An 18,019-nucleotide genomic window follows, 5' to 3' on the forward strand; every position below is an offset into this window, starting at 1 on the left:
GAGCATATTTTTAAATTTTTAATTACTTGAAGCCCAAATTATTTTAAAACTTGGACCCTACTCCAAGTAAACTTGGGGAACAAGTAAGAAGTCTTTCTACATCTATAAATACCCTCACGATTCATTAATTTAGATACCAAGAAATCGATTCAACTATTATACTCTCTCAAAACTTACTGAAATTTTGAAAGCTTTCTATTGCTCTCATCACTCACGAAAATCTCTGAAGTCTTGCTGAGTTTCTCATTGTGATTGTGCATTAATTGTTGATTCTTTCATCTATTGAAAGATACTTACGGTGATAAATCTTTAGAGCTTCATATTGAATTTTCATATTCTGAATTTACTAATGTACATAGTTTTTCAATTTGTACTAATCAGCTTTTTGAGGAACAAGTTCTTGTACGCCTTGTTTTGAATCTTTGTGATTAACGGTTCGAGTGCTGAATTGTTGGACCAAACAAGGGGATATTATTTGGAGAAGGAGGCCTCTAGCCTTACCCAAGGAGTGTTGTAACTGGTATTATTCCGCCTAGTAAAGGAACGGTAATAGTGAATCCTTTGGTGGTTTTGCCAAGGTCTATGTTGAAGCCGAACCTCATAAAACCTTGTGTTCTTCTTTCTCTTCCCTACTCTTTATTTTTCGGAAAAAGTTACAATCTGTGTGGTTGCTTTAAAATTAATAAATTTTGAGTATTCGGTTGTTAAATAGACCAGAAGGTAATTTGTTTTGGTTTGATCAGTATTGATTGCAGAAATCGAAAGAGACTACGTTGGTTGATCTTCCTTAACTTATTATACTGAAAGTTTATCTAAAAGTTGAACATTGGGAAGAAGTGTAATTGTGATACAGGGCTTATACAGCTTCAACTAATTTTCATATTGATACAGGGATATTATTACAAGAATTGAGTGGTTGATAATTTTACTTTGATTGTGATTACTCTAAATTAATTTTGATTGTATTTGAGCATTGATTATTGTTATAACACAAAAAAAGTATTTAAAAGGAGGAATAAAATTTTAAATCCCAATTCACTTCCCCCCCCCCCCCCTCTTGGGAAAGTTATTCCAATTTCAATGGCTCATTATAATTTGGAGCTGCATCAAATGAATGTGAAAATGACATTTTTTAATAGCAATCTAGAAGAAGAAATTTAAATGGGATTATAGTTGAAGGATTTTGAAGAATAAGGTAAGAAGAAACTAGTGTGAAGATTAATTAGACAAATTTATATATGGAGTTAATCAAGCTTCATGCCAATGCATGATATCTCAAGTTTCATTATACTATTATTTCCTTTGATTTCAAAGCAAATAACCCACATTTTTATGTGGATGTTATACTACTCATTAATAATAATCTTGGTTTATTAGATGAAATTTAGAATGAAATACGTGGGAGATGCTTCATTTAGATTAGGTATTGAAGATTTTCAAGATATTGTAAGAGAATATTTGGTTTATCTTAGAAAGCCTATATTTAAAAAGTTATTGAATAGTTTAATATGCAAAGTTGCTCGCCATGTCTAGCCCCTATTATGAAAGGTGAAATTAAGTGAAAGTGAATGGAGAATATTCCACAAGTATTTAGTGTTGGAAGTTTGAATTATGCTTCGGCGTGTAGCTATATATATTAATCAAAATAATGTATCTCATGAATCCATATATATATATATATATATATATATATATATATCACAGTTAATCAACGATAATTATTTATTGAATGCACATGTAATAAGAGGTGCAATTATATTAGAGGAAGGGAAAAACTAGGTAAATACTTATGAATCTTTGATTCACCGATTGAGTCACTCAGACAGTTACTATATAAAAGGCTAATTGTTACTCTCACCACTTAACCGATTTTGGTAAAATTTTTTGTACTAAATCAAATATAAGAGTGAATAGGAGAAAAAAAAAGATCAAGCACTTTTTGGACATGGAAGACTGGATTAAAGAAAAGGAAAATGAAGCGGTACTTGTGTCAAAACTCATATTGTCTTCGCTGCTTCTCGATATCGATAATGAACTGGCTGTTGGCAGCTATGAGAACGGAATATACACAATGCAAACCAGCTCTTAAAACTTCCAACAAACGGAGAGCTAGCCCAAGCACAAATACAGATCTAGAGAATTCAGCAAACAGCATACACGATGAGGGGAAAAGAATCCCATGCACTCCCCAACGTACACTCCCACGAATTAATTAACAAGGGCACGAACACTACCTGTAGTTATCTATCTATCTACCCCAAACCAGCTGTATGCTCAGTTCAATTCCTCCTGCACGCACGCTTCCATTGTTTAGAGACCTTGGATTCGTTCCAGAGCCTCCACAACTTCGTTCATGGAGGGACGGGCTCTGGGATTCTCTCCTAAGCATTTCAGCGTGAGACGAGCCAACCGCGATGCTGCCTTGGACGAGTACTGACCCTCCATCCTTCCGTCAATAATGCTTTTCAACTTTCTTCTGTGGGGAAGCAGTGGTTTCGCCCATTCGATCAAGTCCTGCTGCTTCTTCGGACGATCTTTTTCGAATGCGCGCAGTCCCGTCAGCAACTCCAGCAACACCACCCCGAACCCATAAACATCGCTCTTCACGTACAGATGACCTGCTGCCTCATGCACGTATTAATAATAATTGCATAAAATTTAATGAAAGCTCACCTTTTGCTATATATGAAAAATGAATTTAACGTATAAATAAAATATGTTTTGAAAATTAAACTTGACCTAACTAACTAGTTCTTTGGTCGACCAGCCAACTGACTGGCTCGGCTCGTCTGGTTTGGGTCGATCTATTGGGATAAGTATTACAACATAATTGAATTATTATTTTACATATTCAGAAAATAAATTAAATAATAAACAGTTCCAAAATATTTATTGCATTCAATTTTCATGCAAATTAAATTACTAATTACATCTTTAAAAAATAAAAATATGGTTTGAAAATTGGCTCGAATCAGTTGGTTTGTTGAATCACAACTCATTTTCTAGATCTAGTTGAATGCTATATTTAATAAAATAACAACTTAATTTGATAAGATCAGAAAAAAATCGGTAAATTAGCTAAATCGAAGACCAATCAAGTAATATGAATTTGATTTTTCTAATTTATTCGTTCAATGTTCATATTTTGTACATAAAAGAACTAACGTTCAACTTTAGAACTTTAATTTATGGAGTAAGAATTTTTAAATTTTGGTCTAATAAGTTACTTGAATTTAAAAATGCCGAACAATGTTTTATTGGTTTTATAATGTATTTAGCCATTAAACTTTTATGAAAATTACATCTTACAAAAAATTTGTGACATGATAATTAGTAGATATTTTGATGATATATTCGTAACTTTTATTTTTCATTAATATGCGAAATTCTAAAATATTAATAAAATTATTTTATCTCATTGATGTCAATTGGCTCACCCAAAGTGAGTAGACCAATTAGATTGTTAAATTCGAGAATTAGTGAGATTTCTTATTCGCTTATTCAATTTTCAAGACATTATGGAGGTCAATTTTTTCAATTTTAATTTATTAAATTAATAATATTTTAAATTATTATTTATTTTATTGAGGATGACATTTATTTTTCATATATACTTAACGATTGATTAACGACGGACTAGTATAAGGTTTATTTTATGAACAAATTGAAATTGAGAGACAAAGTTATGACCTGTTGCAATGTATTCGGGAGCAGCATAGCCATGTGTGCCCATAATTTGTGTAGTCACGTGCGTGTTCCCTGGTAATGGCCCCAATTTTGCTAGACCAAAATCTGCTAGCTTTGCATTGTAGTTCTAAAATGGTAAAAGCAGATATTTCAGAGCTACTAAACAACCATTTAACTTATTTCCTTAACGTTATGATTAAGCACAAAATAGAATGAAATAAGAAAGGGAAAATGAAATTTTGAATTGAGAATGCAACAAAATTAAATGATAAATTCAATTCAATTTCCCTCTATTTCATACATACCAATTACAAAAAGTAAAAGTTTTGGTCATTCTTCAAGACAATCAATTGACTTAGGAAAAGAAAAGATATCTCAAGCTTTCATACGTATACGGAACCAAGATTTTCATGCTGACTACTTACATCTCCTAAATCTTACATGTCCAAAATTATTAGATTTTCAGTGGTACAAAAATATTTTTATTGCAAAGATAATGAGCAGACCAGATGGAAGATCTGGACTCTAGAAAGAAAAATTCATTAGTGGTCTACCAAAACTATTTGCGCAAAGAGTTAGAAATCGAGTCAAAGAAACTTTGGGATCAAATTATGAATCAATCACTTATGGTCAAATTGTCCGCGTAATCAATCATGAAGGATTTAAACTTTGTAATGAGTTAAAAATTCAATCTCAAATGAAAAATGAGTTCAAAAGAAATAAAGGAGAACTTGGAGATTTTTGCGCTCAGTACGGGTATGAAAGAATTAGAGCACCTTCTAAAAAACATCAAAAGAAACAATCATACAAAAAATATAAACCATCAAAAGTATATTACAAAAATATGATAAAAACTATTACAAGAAGAAAAGGAGAAATTATGAAAAAACTTCAAAAACACAAAATAAAGGCAAAAGTCAAAAAACAGACAAGAGTCAAAAAACTTGTTTCAAATGTGGAAAAAAAAGTCATTATGCAAGAGACTGTAGGGTTAAGCAAGAAATTATAGAGATGAATATTGGAAATGAAATCAAAAGACAAATGTTAAATTTAATTATAAGTAGTGGATCAAATGTCTCTGAAACCATGTCATTTTCAGGGACAGAAGATGAATTCATCAATGAAATTCAATGAAGTTCTGAAGCCTCAAGTAAAGAAATGTCTTCTCAAAAATCATATCGAGAAGATATTGGATTTTATGTGTGTAATAAATGCTCAAAATCAATTAATGTAATTTCAACATAAAATGAAATCATCTTCGAAATGATTGAACATATTAATGATCCAAAGATAAAAAACAAATATTTACATCAAATAAAAAAAATCTAGAAAAAGATAAAACTCCAAAAATTAGCAAAGGATTTGATATAAATGAAATTATTAATAGATATAATAATAAAGAATTCAAATCAAGCAAAGAACCAAGTATTCAAGATTTACAAAGAGAAATTAATCAAACTAACGAAGAAATTAAATCAATAAAAGAACAAAATGAAAAATTTAAGCAAAATATGTGTCAATTGCAGTCAAGAATAGATAAAATTGATACAAAAGGAAAATCAAAAATAGAAGAAATAATTGATTTTGAAGAAGAATTTCAATATCAAGTTGACCAAGGAAAGGAGATATTCCTCGGATATTTATCGAAAACCAATATTCATAAATGGATTTCAGAAATTAAGATTGTAATTAATAAATCATTTGTTCTTAAAGCTCGTGCCTTGTTAGATACAGAAGCTGATATGAACTGCATCCAAAGAGGACTTATACCAACTCATTATTATGAAAAAACAAAGATGCAACTATACAGTGCAACTAATTCAACCTTAAAAATTCAATACAAAATTTCAGACGTCCATGTTTGTAATCAAGAAATCTGTCTCAAAACCACATTTGTACTTGTCAAAAATATGCAGCACAAAATTATTCTTGCAACACCATTTTTTACTATGATCTATCCTTTCAAAGTTGATGAAATTGGTATTCACACATCAATCGGTGAGCAAAATATTTCATTCAAATTTATAGATAAAATGCAAGAAAAGGAAGTAAATACCTTAAAAGACTTAGCCATTAGTAGAATAAATCTTATTCAAAATAAAAGAAAACATATAAAATCCTTATCAAGAGAAATTCATCATAAAAGGATAGAAGAACAAATTCAAACTTTTGAAGTCGAAACTCAAATTGATCTATTCAAAGAAAAACTTGAAAAAGAAGTCAGTTAAAATTTATCAAATGTCTTTTGGAATAGAAAGAAACATTCTGTTAAATTACCTTATACAAAAGATTTTACAGAAGATAAAATACCTACCAAGGCAAGATCTATTGAAATGAACAAAGAATTGTTTGAATACTGCAAAAAAGAAATACAAGAATCAGTTAATAAAAAATTAATTCGAAAAAGTAAATCTCCTTGGAATTGTGCAGCTTTTTATGTTCAAAATCAAGCTGAAATAGAGAGAGGGACACCAAGGCTTGTCATTAACTACAAACCTATAAATAAAGCATTACAATGGATTAGGTATCCAATACCTAATAAAAAAGATTTACTCAATAGATTAAATACCGCTTCAATCTATTCAAAATTCGACACGAAGTCAGGTTTTTGGCAAATCTAAATTGCTGAAGAAGACAAGTATAAAACAACATTCACAGTACCATTTAGACACTATGAATGGAACTTAATACCCTTTGGTCTAAAAAATGCACCTTCAGAATTTCAAAACATCATGAAGGAAATTTTTAATGCCTATACAAAATTTACTATTGTAAACATTGACGATGTCCTTGTATACTCCGAGTCAATAAGTCAACATTTCAAACATCTCAACATTTTTTATAATATTGTTAAAAGAAATGGATTTGTTGGTTCTCAACCAAAAATCAAATTATTCCAAACAAATGTTAGATTTCTAGGTCATCAGATTTATCAAAATAAAATTATCCTAATACAAAGGTCATTGGAATTTGCAGAAAAATTTCCTAATGAAATCAAAGACAAAAATCAGTTAGAAAGGTTTTTGGGATGTATCAACTATGTTGCAGACTTCATTCCAAATATCAGATTTTTAATCAAACTGCTATTTAAAAGACTCAAGAAAAATCCACCTGCAGGGTCTGACGAATGTACTCATATAGTTATCAAGGTTAATGCTTTGGTTAAGACCCTTCCCTGTCTTAACCTCCCAAACCCAAAAGCTTTCATAATTGTTGAAACCAATGCCTCTGACTTTGGGTTCAGGGGTATTCTTAAGTAAAGAGTTGATTCAAAGGAAACAATAGTTAGATTTCACTTAGGAGCCTGGTCAGGTCCTCAAGTTAATTATTCAACCATCAAAAAAGAGATTTTATCAATAGTTTTATGCATTCAAAAATTTCAAGGCGATTTATTTAATAAAGAATTTTTACTTAGGATTGATTGTGCAAGTGCTAAAAGCATTATTGAAAATGATGTTAAAATTTTAGTTTCAAAACAAATATTTGCAAGATGGCAAGCAATTTTATCTGTCTTCAATTTTCAAATTGAATTCATCAAAGGAACTTCAAACTCAATTCTAGATTTTCTTACAAGAGATTTTTTAACAGGTCAACATGCCAAGTATAACAGTTAAAGATCTTTGTTCAAGACCTCAAGATGCAAAGGCCCAACCATCCAGCTCTAAAGCCCATCAAGCCCAAAAGGAAATTCCTATTCACAATAGATTCAATCCATTGTTAAGGCCTCAAACCTTTCAAATTCCTTCTTTCAAAGAAGTCATGGAAAATCAAGCCCAGGCCGCTTTGACCCAAAAAGTACCTGTTGTCACAAAAGGCTATTTTTCAAAATACTTCAAAGATCTCTTTCCTATTGAACCTGAATGGGATGATTCCATTCCCTTCGAAGTTATCAAGAACTATTTCTTCACTGGGTGCCACTTTGATACTTCGAACCCTTTGAAAAATAGAAGATTTTACAAATTAATTCTTGTGGAAACTAACTTAGTTGTAATTGATCATAATTATGATCTTCAAGATTCCTTAAAAATTAATTTTTCAAAACTCAAAATTTTCAAAATCGTTTCTCCCTCAGATTGGGGAAATCACCCAAGAACTTCAAAGATTTACCCTACCAGAAGGACAGATTCGTGCATGGCTTGTTTAACAGATTGATCAAACTTCTTGTTCTCAAGGTACTTTGTTAAAATCAAAAGACAGGTTGAAGATCATCGAAGACGATGATTCAATTTCAATATCCTCCTCAAGAAAGTCAAAGTCTTCAAAATCAGGAAAAATGAAAGCTCAATTAATCAAGATGATCAAACAGTTCGAAGAATCAGAAGACTCAGATTCTGCCAATAGTCATAATTCAAGCAGAACCATTGATCTTGATCTCGGTTCAGAATTTTATCAAGCATTTCAAGTTGATCCAAAAGTCTTATCTTCAAAAGGAAAGCAAAGAAAAAGATATAGTCTTTGCTCTCAAGCACTTTTATCAAATGATCAAAGAACTGCGGTTTTCGCCCCAAAGGACTTTTACCACCCTCCAAGATCTAATAGGCCACCCTATCTTTTCAAACTTATTTAAGAAGTTTTACAGCTAGCAACCATTTGGCCCAGCTTGTATTTCGAGTGTTTGTGAGTAGAGTGTTTTACACCTGTCCACCTTTCGGCCAAGGTTGTATTTTAGTTGTTTATTTAAAGGTGGTGGGTTTCCACACAAATGCAGTCATCCATGTGCTGTCACCTTTATTTTAAGTCTTTTGTTTTGTGGCGTCGGCTCGCTTATCTTGTAAGAATCTCGTTATGACTTTAGTGGACGATGAGGCCCAAAGAGCACCCGCACTATTTCACCCCGGATTCCAAATGACTTGAAGTCCGAGCCATTGAGTCTATAAATAAGAGTCTTCTAGTTTGTAACAATTTGCACCAATTCAGGGCCTAAATTCTCTCTTCTCCCTCTTCTCCCTCTCTTCTATTTTATGAGTTCTTTCTAAGGTAATCAAAGTAAGCATTCAAAAAAATTCAAAGAATTTGTTGCTTTCATTAAGTATGCTATGTACTTGCAGTCTATGACTGATCTTGTACATCAGAATTTTGTTTTAATGGTTTGTGCATTCATCAATTACATTCAATTGCATTGACAAAGAAAACTTTATAGTGGATACCTGTAACCTAACGATGATGCTTACAATCAGGTGTAACGAAACTATAATGGGATCTTTGTGATATGATTATATGCTTTCTGATTCTATGCTTTCTTGATATTCATACCATTTATTACTTTCCTTGTTTAAAAATAGCGATCCTGAGAGAAATGGTATCAGAGCTAGATTTTATTCATTGATCTTTCAAAAAAATTTGAAAATTGCATGCTTGATTTCCACTAAGCATTGGTAAGCTAGTGAAAATCCGATGGTCAGCCCGCCAAGCCAGGAGAGCGTATAGGGTGGTCCTGGTGGTGTTCCCAATTAGGTGAGAGTAAAATTGCAAGACTAGAATATTTAGAAAGAAGATGGATAAATTGGTTCAAGGTATTATGAATACAGGAAAGTTATTAAAAGAAGTTAAGTATAAACAAGATGAATCATCAAACAAGAGCTCAGATAAGAAAGAATTACAAATCTCTTTAGGAAAAATTAAAAGAAGACTAGCAAATTGGAATGGTAAAGATATACCAAATCAAGATTCAAATAAAATTTGGAAAATGTCCAGAACAGAATGTCAAATCATCAAGCAAAAGGGATCAATAGAAAATAATGAAGAATATTTTATCAAAGTTATTAACAAATCAATCTTTTTAGTTACAAATGAAGCAAGACGGCAAAAGAGACTTTTAGATATAGAAGATCTAGAGTCCCTTAGATCAAAATATGATAGAATTCATATTGGAATGGTTCAAGTAGGACTATTCCCTCTCACAAGAGCAAGATTAAACAAACCAGTCTGTGTCATTCTTCGTGATGCCAGACATCATGAATTCAATGACTTCTTATTAGGAATGTTAGAATCAAATATTGCAGAAGGTCCAATATACTTTGAATGTTATCCAAACATAAGAGCTAATTTTCAAGATAAATCATTATACAAACTTTTAACCCTTGACATCCAAACTAAAGGTTATGATATGGATTCAAGAAGCTCAAACCTTGAAATGATTTACCGAGTCTATTACAAAGCTACAACTTCAACAGTTCTACCAAATTCTCTTCACAAAAGAAGACGATTTAGATTCCATAAAGGAAGAAGGAATTAGTCTCAACGATTTGCTGGGAAAGACTCTAGAAATCTCTAGTAAGAACAAGGAAATACTAGAAGAATTACTAGTACACCCCACAAATACACTTTTTTCAAAAAGTAATAAAAGGGTAATCGAAATGGTCAAAGAATTTGAAACCATTTCAAAAGATTACAAAGAACTTAGCAAGGATTATATTGCTACCATCATACATCAACAGATTATCATTAAGGTAACCATGGAAAAACAACTCAAGAAAGAGTTATTTACTACTAGAACGACAGGTGTTGAGGAGTACCCAGAATTAAAGCATTATTGGAAGAAAAAACCAGACTTGTAATTCCAAAATTGCATACTCTTAGTAGACTTAATCCTAAAAAATTGATTACGGTATAGAGAGCCCTTAAACTAGGAGACATTTAGTCTTTTGGGTTCAGGAAGACCGGAGCCGTCTTTAATTGGTAACAACCAACTGTCAAGAACGTATTAAATTTCACCAATCCAAGAAGGTTATGGTGGATTGGATAAATAGAACAAGTTCAATTAAAGATAGGAAAATTTATTTTTAGGAACCTTTTCCCGGAACATTGGAAAGAAGGACCAATTTCAGAATTCATCGAAGAAGCACCGAATTGGAATTGATTTTCATAAATATAGAAAGTTTAATGAAATTGTTCAAGTATTATGGAGAATCTAAGCACCAGAAGCAAAAAATGCTTATGAAAATTTGGTAGCTATTGATGGGAGATTTCTCCAAAATTCTTAGGAATCAAGCTTAGTAGATTATGTGATTGAAGCTAGAAAACTGATAAACCAGTTCAGAAATTGGGCAAGTCATCTTCCGTCAGTTCAAGCAGTGTAAAAAGAGCTAAAGCTTGTTTTAGCATAATTAGCTAAAACATATCGAGATGAAGATATCATCGAAGCCCTCAAAGATCTATGAGAAAACAAAATCTTTGAAAAAATTATCAGATACTAGTCCAGGACGTCATCATATCCCCGACCAATTGATCGGACTAATCAATATGGTCATATCATCTTTATTTGTTTTTTTTTTTTAGGAATCTTTCTTTTACCTTATTAAAGCAAACAATCGTGAGCCAGCAAACCATGTATTTTCCCCTTTTATTGAAGGTTCTTTATTAAAGTAGGTTACATTTTAGAAAGAATCTTTTACTCTATGTCAGCATCTACTTTGTTGAGAAAGCAAGTTGTGCTTATCCTTCAAGTAGTTTGCCTATATAAGGGGAGCTCCGATCCTTTGTTTAGAGAGAAAATTAATAGAAGCATCACTCTTCTAAATAAATTTCACTCTCAAATATTTTTCTTTCTAAGTAAATATCTTTGTGTTGACTCTATGAGTCCAATCCTATTTTGATAATGGCAAATCACTTGGTATTTGATCTGTGCATTGAGATTGTGAACAGGAACATTACTTAGCATGCACGGAAGGTAATGAAGTCATGGAAGCCACAAGGATTGAAGCATATATAACTTAGCACAATCCATGGAACTAAAAGAGTAGGAGAATGAAGATGGAAGCATCAAAGTTCAAGATCGTCATGGGAATGAGTATTTAGAATTAATTGTATTTGCATATTTTATACGATATAGCTAGAAGCTTAAAATATGCCATACACATGCATCTCATGAAAATATTCTAGGGTTAAACATGGACTTAGAGACCTTAATTTGAACCCCGAAAAATGTATTATAAGGGATTAAAGTAAGAGAGCAAAATTGATTTTGAAACTGAAAATAAAAATTCTGAAGTTGGTCTGCCCAGACGACTGAGGTGTACCCTCAGAAGTTTGAAGATGCAACCTTAGATGACTGAAGTTTACTTCAGATGTATGAAGAATTCCCTCAGAAGACTGAAGAATTAGTTCAGTCATTTAAAGATTTAATTGCTGAAACACAGAATAGACAGAATACTTTCAGACGTCAGAACCCTCAGTTTAGTCGTCTGAGTTAGGACTTTAGAAGACTGAACCCATAGCTTAGTCATCTGACCCTGTGTCAAGAGTATAATTATTAGTGCTTTAAGGAACATCAGACGTCTGAACCTGAACGCTCAGTCGTCTGAACCTGCAGAAACTTTAAAAATCTGAACTTTAGCAAGAAAACACATGGGTTATTCACTTAATCAAATTGATCCAACAGTCAAGACTTAATCTAAGGCTTAGATTACTTATAAAAACAACCACTAAACCCTAATGCCTCACTTTTGGCATATGATTGGGAGCCTTGAACGTATACACAACTCTGGAAAGCATTGAACACATTGCTAAGCTCTTGCCTGCGATTTAAAAGCATTTACATTATATCTATGCTTAGGCTACGTTGATTTTCAAATGGAGTTCCAGCGAATATTGTGCAAACAACTTGGGTATTGAGGTTTGGTGATCAAACTAATTGTTTGCTTATTCTCAAAGACTTTTTCATCTCACAAACTTATTCTTGGATATTCATTTTGAGAGATTGATCTTGAGTTATTAATTTTATATATATTGTGAAAGATCACTACTGTACAAAAGTTTTTGTTTAAAACTAAAATCATGAAGAAAGTTTTAAATATATCTTCATTCAAAGATTTGTTATATGATTAGTGTAAGATTTATTTGATTGCAAATACTAAGAGTGTTAAATACATATTCTTGAGGAATATTATTTTTGAAACATAGTGTTTAAATCTTTGCAATATTCAAAGTCGTATATTTATTCAAAGATTCAACTTTATAAATTATTGATAGCAAGAACATAGATTTGCGTATTATTAAAGATTATTTTTTAAAGGATCTTATTTTCTAATCTTGCATAAAGTATTTTGAAATCGAACCATACGTTTCTTCAAAGCATTTATTTATAAAATCAATTTTGAGAGATATTGATTTAAAGGGTAGATTTGTGAAGCATATCATTCATAAAATGATTTCATCATTACATTCATATTGAGCTTCAAGTTTTATCGTATGAATATGTGTTAGGATTTCTATTGTACTCACTAGCTTGGTTAGAAGTAATATTGAGTTTTGCAGAATTGTAATTCTATATTGTAATCACGGTTCGGGTTGTAAACCGGAGAGGAAGAAGTTGTGCCTCTTGCAAGCAACGGATTATAAGGGAAGTTTCGTCTCGGTTAAAGGAGCAGGGATTTAGTGGAATCCTTGAATGGGTTGCTCAAGGCGATGACGTAAGCCAGGTTGGCTGAACCTCGTAAAATCGTGTTTGTCTTCTCTCTTCCCTTAACTTTTTAATTTTCGTTTGCATTTCATTATCAGCTTTTGTGTGTTTGTATGTTGATTAATATTACATACACTTGATAATTAATTGGGTATAATTGAATTTATTGAGATAATAATTTGAATTAATTTCAAGCCTGTGCGATTATTTTGTTAAATATTAAAATAGGGACTAAGTGGTAAATAAACTTAAATAATTTTGAAATACCCAGTTCACCCCCTCCCTCTTGGGATAACACCATGATTCACACTCTGTGTGGGTTGAAGTCCTATATTTGTCTAGAAAAAGCCCAAAGGAGAGGCACGTCGGAAAAGCTTAGGCACCAACACAGTGGTGGGATAGGAAAATTTTCTTCTACAGCAAGTAAAGGTTCTAGAAGAAATAAGACATGTTTCTATTTTAGTTTTCCCCCCTTCTTAACAATCTAATTAGTAGAGTCTCGATAATCTAGTTGCTGAGCTCTAGAGAAACCTATTCTTAGGTTTAAAAATCTCACGGATCTTCCAGAATATTTAATTTTTAAAACACCAGTATTTTATGTTAAAATGCCATCAAATCCAGGGATGTGGTACAACATTCGGAATGATCAAATGCGCAGGGAGGTTGTTAATGTCTCTTATCATTTTCTTTCTCTTGCACTTAATTAGCTGTTTTCTTTCTCTAACTACTTAATAACCAAACAAGACAAAGTATATTAATCAATTCCTTAATATTTTATATTCTTTCCTGTTTCCAAACCCTAAATGGAGCACAAATAGTATAGCACCATCTATTGGATTTGTCTATCCTTCAAGGCACTGTAAGGGAAGATGGAAAGCTACAAGAATCCAAGTCCTCATTACTTTACTTTTTGCTCAATTAAGCTGTCATCAATGAAGCAACAGATGGAAAGGGAAAATAAAGGAGGACAATGCTGATCAATCAAGAATAGAGAGGCTAAACTACAAACTCACCTCATCAAGCAGAATGTTGGGGGTCTTAAAATCTCTGTAAATAATTTGTTTATCTGAGCTGTGCAGAAAAGCCAGGCCCTTGGCTGCACCTAGGGCTATATTGAGCCTCAGGTCCCAAGAAAGTGGTTCAGTCGCAGAAACCCCTGCACCATTAACCATTAAATTATTAAGGTCCAAGAAAGTACTCTAACTCAAGAAATTAATATTTTCAAAAGCCTCAAGTCTTCAGCCACAAATCCTTACTTTTGAAGAGATGGATCTCCAAGCTTCCCTTTGGCATAAACTCATACACAAGGAGCAGTTCTTCACCCTCCAAACAATATCCCAACAACTTCACCAAGTTTGGATGGGAAAGCCTTCCAAGAAAATTCACCTCTGACTATAAGAAATATAAATTAGAAAGCATCATTATCCAGTGAATAATACGAGAAGGATCTAAATCAAAGAAAATCATTCCTTCCCTATATTGCTTCAAAAGACTTAGTACGCTGTGAAAGTTCACTCAAAGTTCAATACGACTATGTAAACATTAAGAGGCATGTAAACATTAAAAGGCAATTAAATATTTTTTTCTTTTTTTTGTAATTTGAAAAAAAAAAATGAAATCACATTTATTTTTGTTTTTTGTTTTTTATTTTCATCGTTGTAAAATGAAAAAAAAATTACGAAGTATCTTGTTGACTTTTTAACATTATTGATATCCTGAACTCTAAAAAGTTATAAAAATTAATTATCAATTATTTATTTATTTATTTATTGATAACCCACGGACTCCAGTCACCATAGCGTCACTTCGGACACTATTGTGCAGCACCAAACCCACATCCGTCTATTGGCGCACTTCTAGTAATTATCAATTATTTGATCACGCGTGCCTAACAACTTACAACAATTTATAGTGGATTAAAGAGTAAACACTAAGGAGAAAAAATTAATGTAATTAAAGTTCACAAGTGGTACGATATTTCATTATTTTAAAATTAATTAAAAAATCATAAAATACCATATCATTTATAATATTTTTTATGATACTTTTCTTATGCGAAAGCTGCAGTAGGGCAATGCCAGAACAGAGAGAGAGAGAGAGAGAGAGAGAGAGAGAGAGAGAGAGAGAGAGAGAGAGAGAGAGAGAGAGAGAGAGAGAGAAGGGTTGATTGGAAAGGAGGAAGAAGCAAGAAAGCATGAGCACTTCACTTATTAAAGCAACTTTAAAGTGGTTGCTTTATATATATATATATATATATATATATATATAAACACAATGGAAGTTCCAAAGGAGGTCATCGCATCAAAAGCAGGCCGGGGCCCAAAATTCTCGTAGCGAGTGATATGCGCCAAGGCCTAACGGGCCCTGTAGGCCCTCTTTGTCCATGAATCTTTAACCCAACTACGAGCCCACCACGCAATAGGCCCATTTATTCTCAGGTCTCTTTCGGCGAGGAGTGCCTGCTTTTCTCTTTTATATTTCTTCCGTCCCCACCACCAGGAGCAAAAAGAAAAGGTCAAAAAAAAAAAAAAACCAATAATTAAGGAATATTGACTTATCAATCGTGACTCGGGATGGAATCTGAATTCCAATGGAATCAACACCATACAAAAATATATGGGATTTAAAACCTAAATCTTTCAATATTGCGACTCAGTGGGATGGAATTTGAATTCCAATGGAATCGACACAATACAAAATTATATGGAATTTAAAACCTAATTTTAAAAAAAAAATTAATTTTTTTTATCTAATCTAAAAGCTTAGATTTAAAAAAATTGCATTGAGAAAATTGATTCCATTGTATTAAAAGAATTGGTGTGGATTTCGGGGCATGCTCCTTTTATCTAATTTAAAAGCTTAGACTTCAAGTTTTTGTATTATTTTTCCAATTTTTGTACAAATGTTAAAAAAATAAAAAATAAAAGATTGTATTTATAATTTTTAAGAAATAAAAAATAAATAATGAAAACTATTTTTTACAGCTTAACATACTCTAGGCACTTTTACCCGGAAGCATGGATTGAATTTTAACTTGTTTCAAATAAATACACACAAATTTAACTTTAGGTTAGAATTTTATGCGGTCATTAACAATTTTTGCATAATTGATAGTATGTGGTCAAGAAATCCCATATTAGTTCAGAACAAAGAAAAATTTTGGCTTAATTATTGAGTTGGAGGTCACTCTATTCACCTAAAGTGTCTTAAAAGGAGACCCTTTGTATCAATGGCCATTTGGGTTATTAAGATGGATGACAGATTGTATCAGCCACAAGATAACTTTTAGCATCAAAATTGGTTTAGACCAAACTATATAGTGTAAGAAAATATTAGGTGCATTGAATATAACACACTAAGTTAATAAAATGAGTACGGATTTCTAGGGTTTGCTTGATGCTAAAAGTTCGAATACCAAATCAAGAGACTTTGATTCGGTGTATACACCTAGTGCACCTATAATTTTTCATATAATATATAATGAAGTTATGATAATGTACTAAACAAGAGTCTAGGTAGAGGCCCGACACACAAATACCATTTTAGTATAAGTGGAGGAGACCGATGAATGTAAGCAAACAATGTCTCCAATAAATCATGAAATAACTTTTGAAATTTGTACAAGTTTTGTATTATAATTTAAAATAAGTTGTACAAATTTATTTTTAAATTTATAACATAAAATTTGTATTAAATTTTTAGCAAAGTAAAAAATCATACCCGGGTTAATTAATTGATTACCTGCCACTCTTTAACACCCTGCTTACTCTCTGGGTTGAGTCTCTTGATGGCCACCACCATTCCGGTTCCGATCTTGGACGGCGCCAGCGTCTTCTCGTCAACCCACCCTCTGTACACCGTTCCGAACCCTCCTAAACCCAGCACCCCATCTGCCCTGAAGTTATTCGTCACCTTCTTCAGTTCCTCGAATCCGTACACTTTCAGGTTGTGCGCCGCCAAGATTTCGCCGCCAACCTGACCACTCTCCTTCTCCTGGCTCCCGCCGCCTCTGCTCGCTGCCCCCGATGAGGACGAACTCACTTCGTTGCTGCTCTGGTTTATATTCGTCGTCGACGTCCCTGACCGACCGATTAATAATATATATTAATACTAATCCACACAGCTAGTATAGTAATCAGATAGTATTATTAATTGAATTAATGATCAAATAATGAACGAAAGAATCAAAAACGATCGGTGTATATATATATATGTTAGACCTGGGGTAGAAAGAGCGGTGGTGTGAGCAGGGGACGATGAAACGCAGCAGTTACCCATGTGGATTAGATGGAGCTCTGTTTCTAGTTGCTAGCTAGTTGGGTTAATTCTCCTTCAATCTGTTGGGCCTATATTACATGCGTACCAATACAGGCATGGTTAGTCACCAGCCGGGGAGAGAGGGGAGGTGGGGGAATATGAGTAAGGTTAGTATACCGGTGAGAGTGGTCGAAAAGAAAGTGGTGGCGGCTGCCGCGGTAGTGGTGAGGGGTTTTGGTTCCTTATCGGGAAAGGGAATGACGCATGTATGCATGCGTCATTCTTTGTGGTTGGAGGTGGAGGTTGTTCAATCTCAATAATTGATCTAAAGTTGGAGTCTACTTTGTTGATGATTTGAAAGTCGGCGGTCACCGAGTCTTGTTTCTCTCTATTTTGATAGACAATTAAGCATTGTTTTTAAGTTTTACTTTGGGGTGCTGCTGTTTAATTTGCGGCCGTTAATGACTGGGCATCACTGTCCAACTATTTTCACACCCTTGTAAAGGGTGCGCTAACTAAAACACTTTTACTTAACTAGCCAATCTATCATTTACTAACATTCATCCACGAAACACTTTTATTAACATTCATTCAAATAGCAGTAGAAACATTAATCAATTCATAAAAACCATGGCAATCAAGCAGTAAACAGTGAAGCAAACGTAATTCATTAAC

General features: G+C 32.8%; 1 protein-coding gene across 1 annotated transcript; it reads right to left on the reverse strand.

Moving 5' to 3' along the window:
• Positions 1-1,985: 1,985 nt before the first annotated feature.
• Positions 1,986-17,655, reverse strand: LOC131165599 (probable serine/threonine-protein kinase PIX13). The gene is made up of 7 exons (XM_058123535.1): positions 17,522-17,655; positions 17,308-17,433; positions 16,829-17,166; positions 14,344-14,479; positions 14,101-14,243; positions 3,691-3,814; positions 1,986-2,618 (listed from the first exon to the last, which is right to left on the reverse strand). Exons 2-7 carry the CDS (start codon positions 17,363-17,365, stop codon positions 2,311-2,313), a joined length of 1,107 nt encoding a protein of 368 aa, XP_057979518.1. The 5' UTR covers positions 17,366-17,433; positions 17,522-17,655; the 3' UTR covers positions 1,986-2,310.
• Between the last annotated feature and the right edge of the window lie 364 nt (positions 17,656-18,019).

Source organism: Malania oleifera, chromosome 1, assembly GCF_029873635.1.
Source record: "Malania oleifera isolate guangnan ecotype guangnan chromosome 1, ASM2987363v1, whole genome shotgun sequence".
NCBI classification, from domain to species: domain Eukaryota; kingdom Viridiplantae; phylum Streptophyta; class Magnoliopsida; order Santalales; family Ximeniaceae; genus Malania; species Malania oleifera.

What these genes read in the sequence shown, in the direction of transcription:
- LOC131165599 (XM_058123535.1), bottom strand. Translation starts at nt 17,365, where the DNA reads ATGGGTAACTGCTGCGTTTCATCGTCCCCTGCTCACACCACCGCTCTT. An exon ending in GGAGATCCATCTCTTCAAAA is followed by an intron (nt 14,244 to 14,343) that starts GTAAGGATTTGT and finishes TTAATGGTGCAG; the next exon opens with GGGTTTCTGCGACTGAACCA. An exon ending in CCAACATTCTGCTTGATGAG is followed by an intron (nt 3,815 to 14,100) that starts GTGAGTTTGTAG and finishes TTACCATTTTAG; the next exon opens with AACTACAATGCAAAGCTAGC.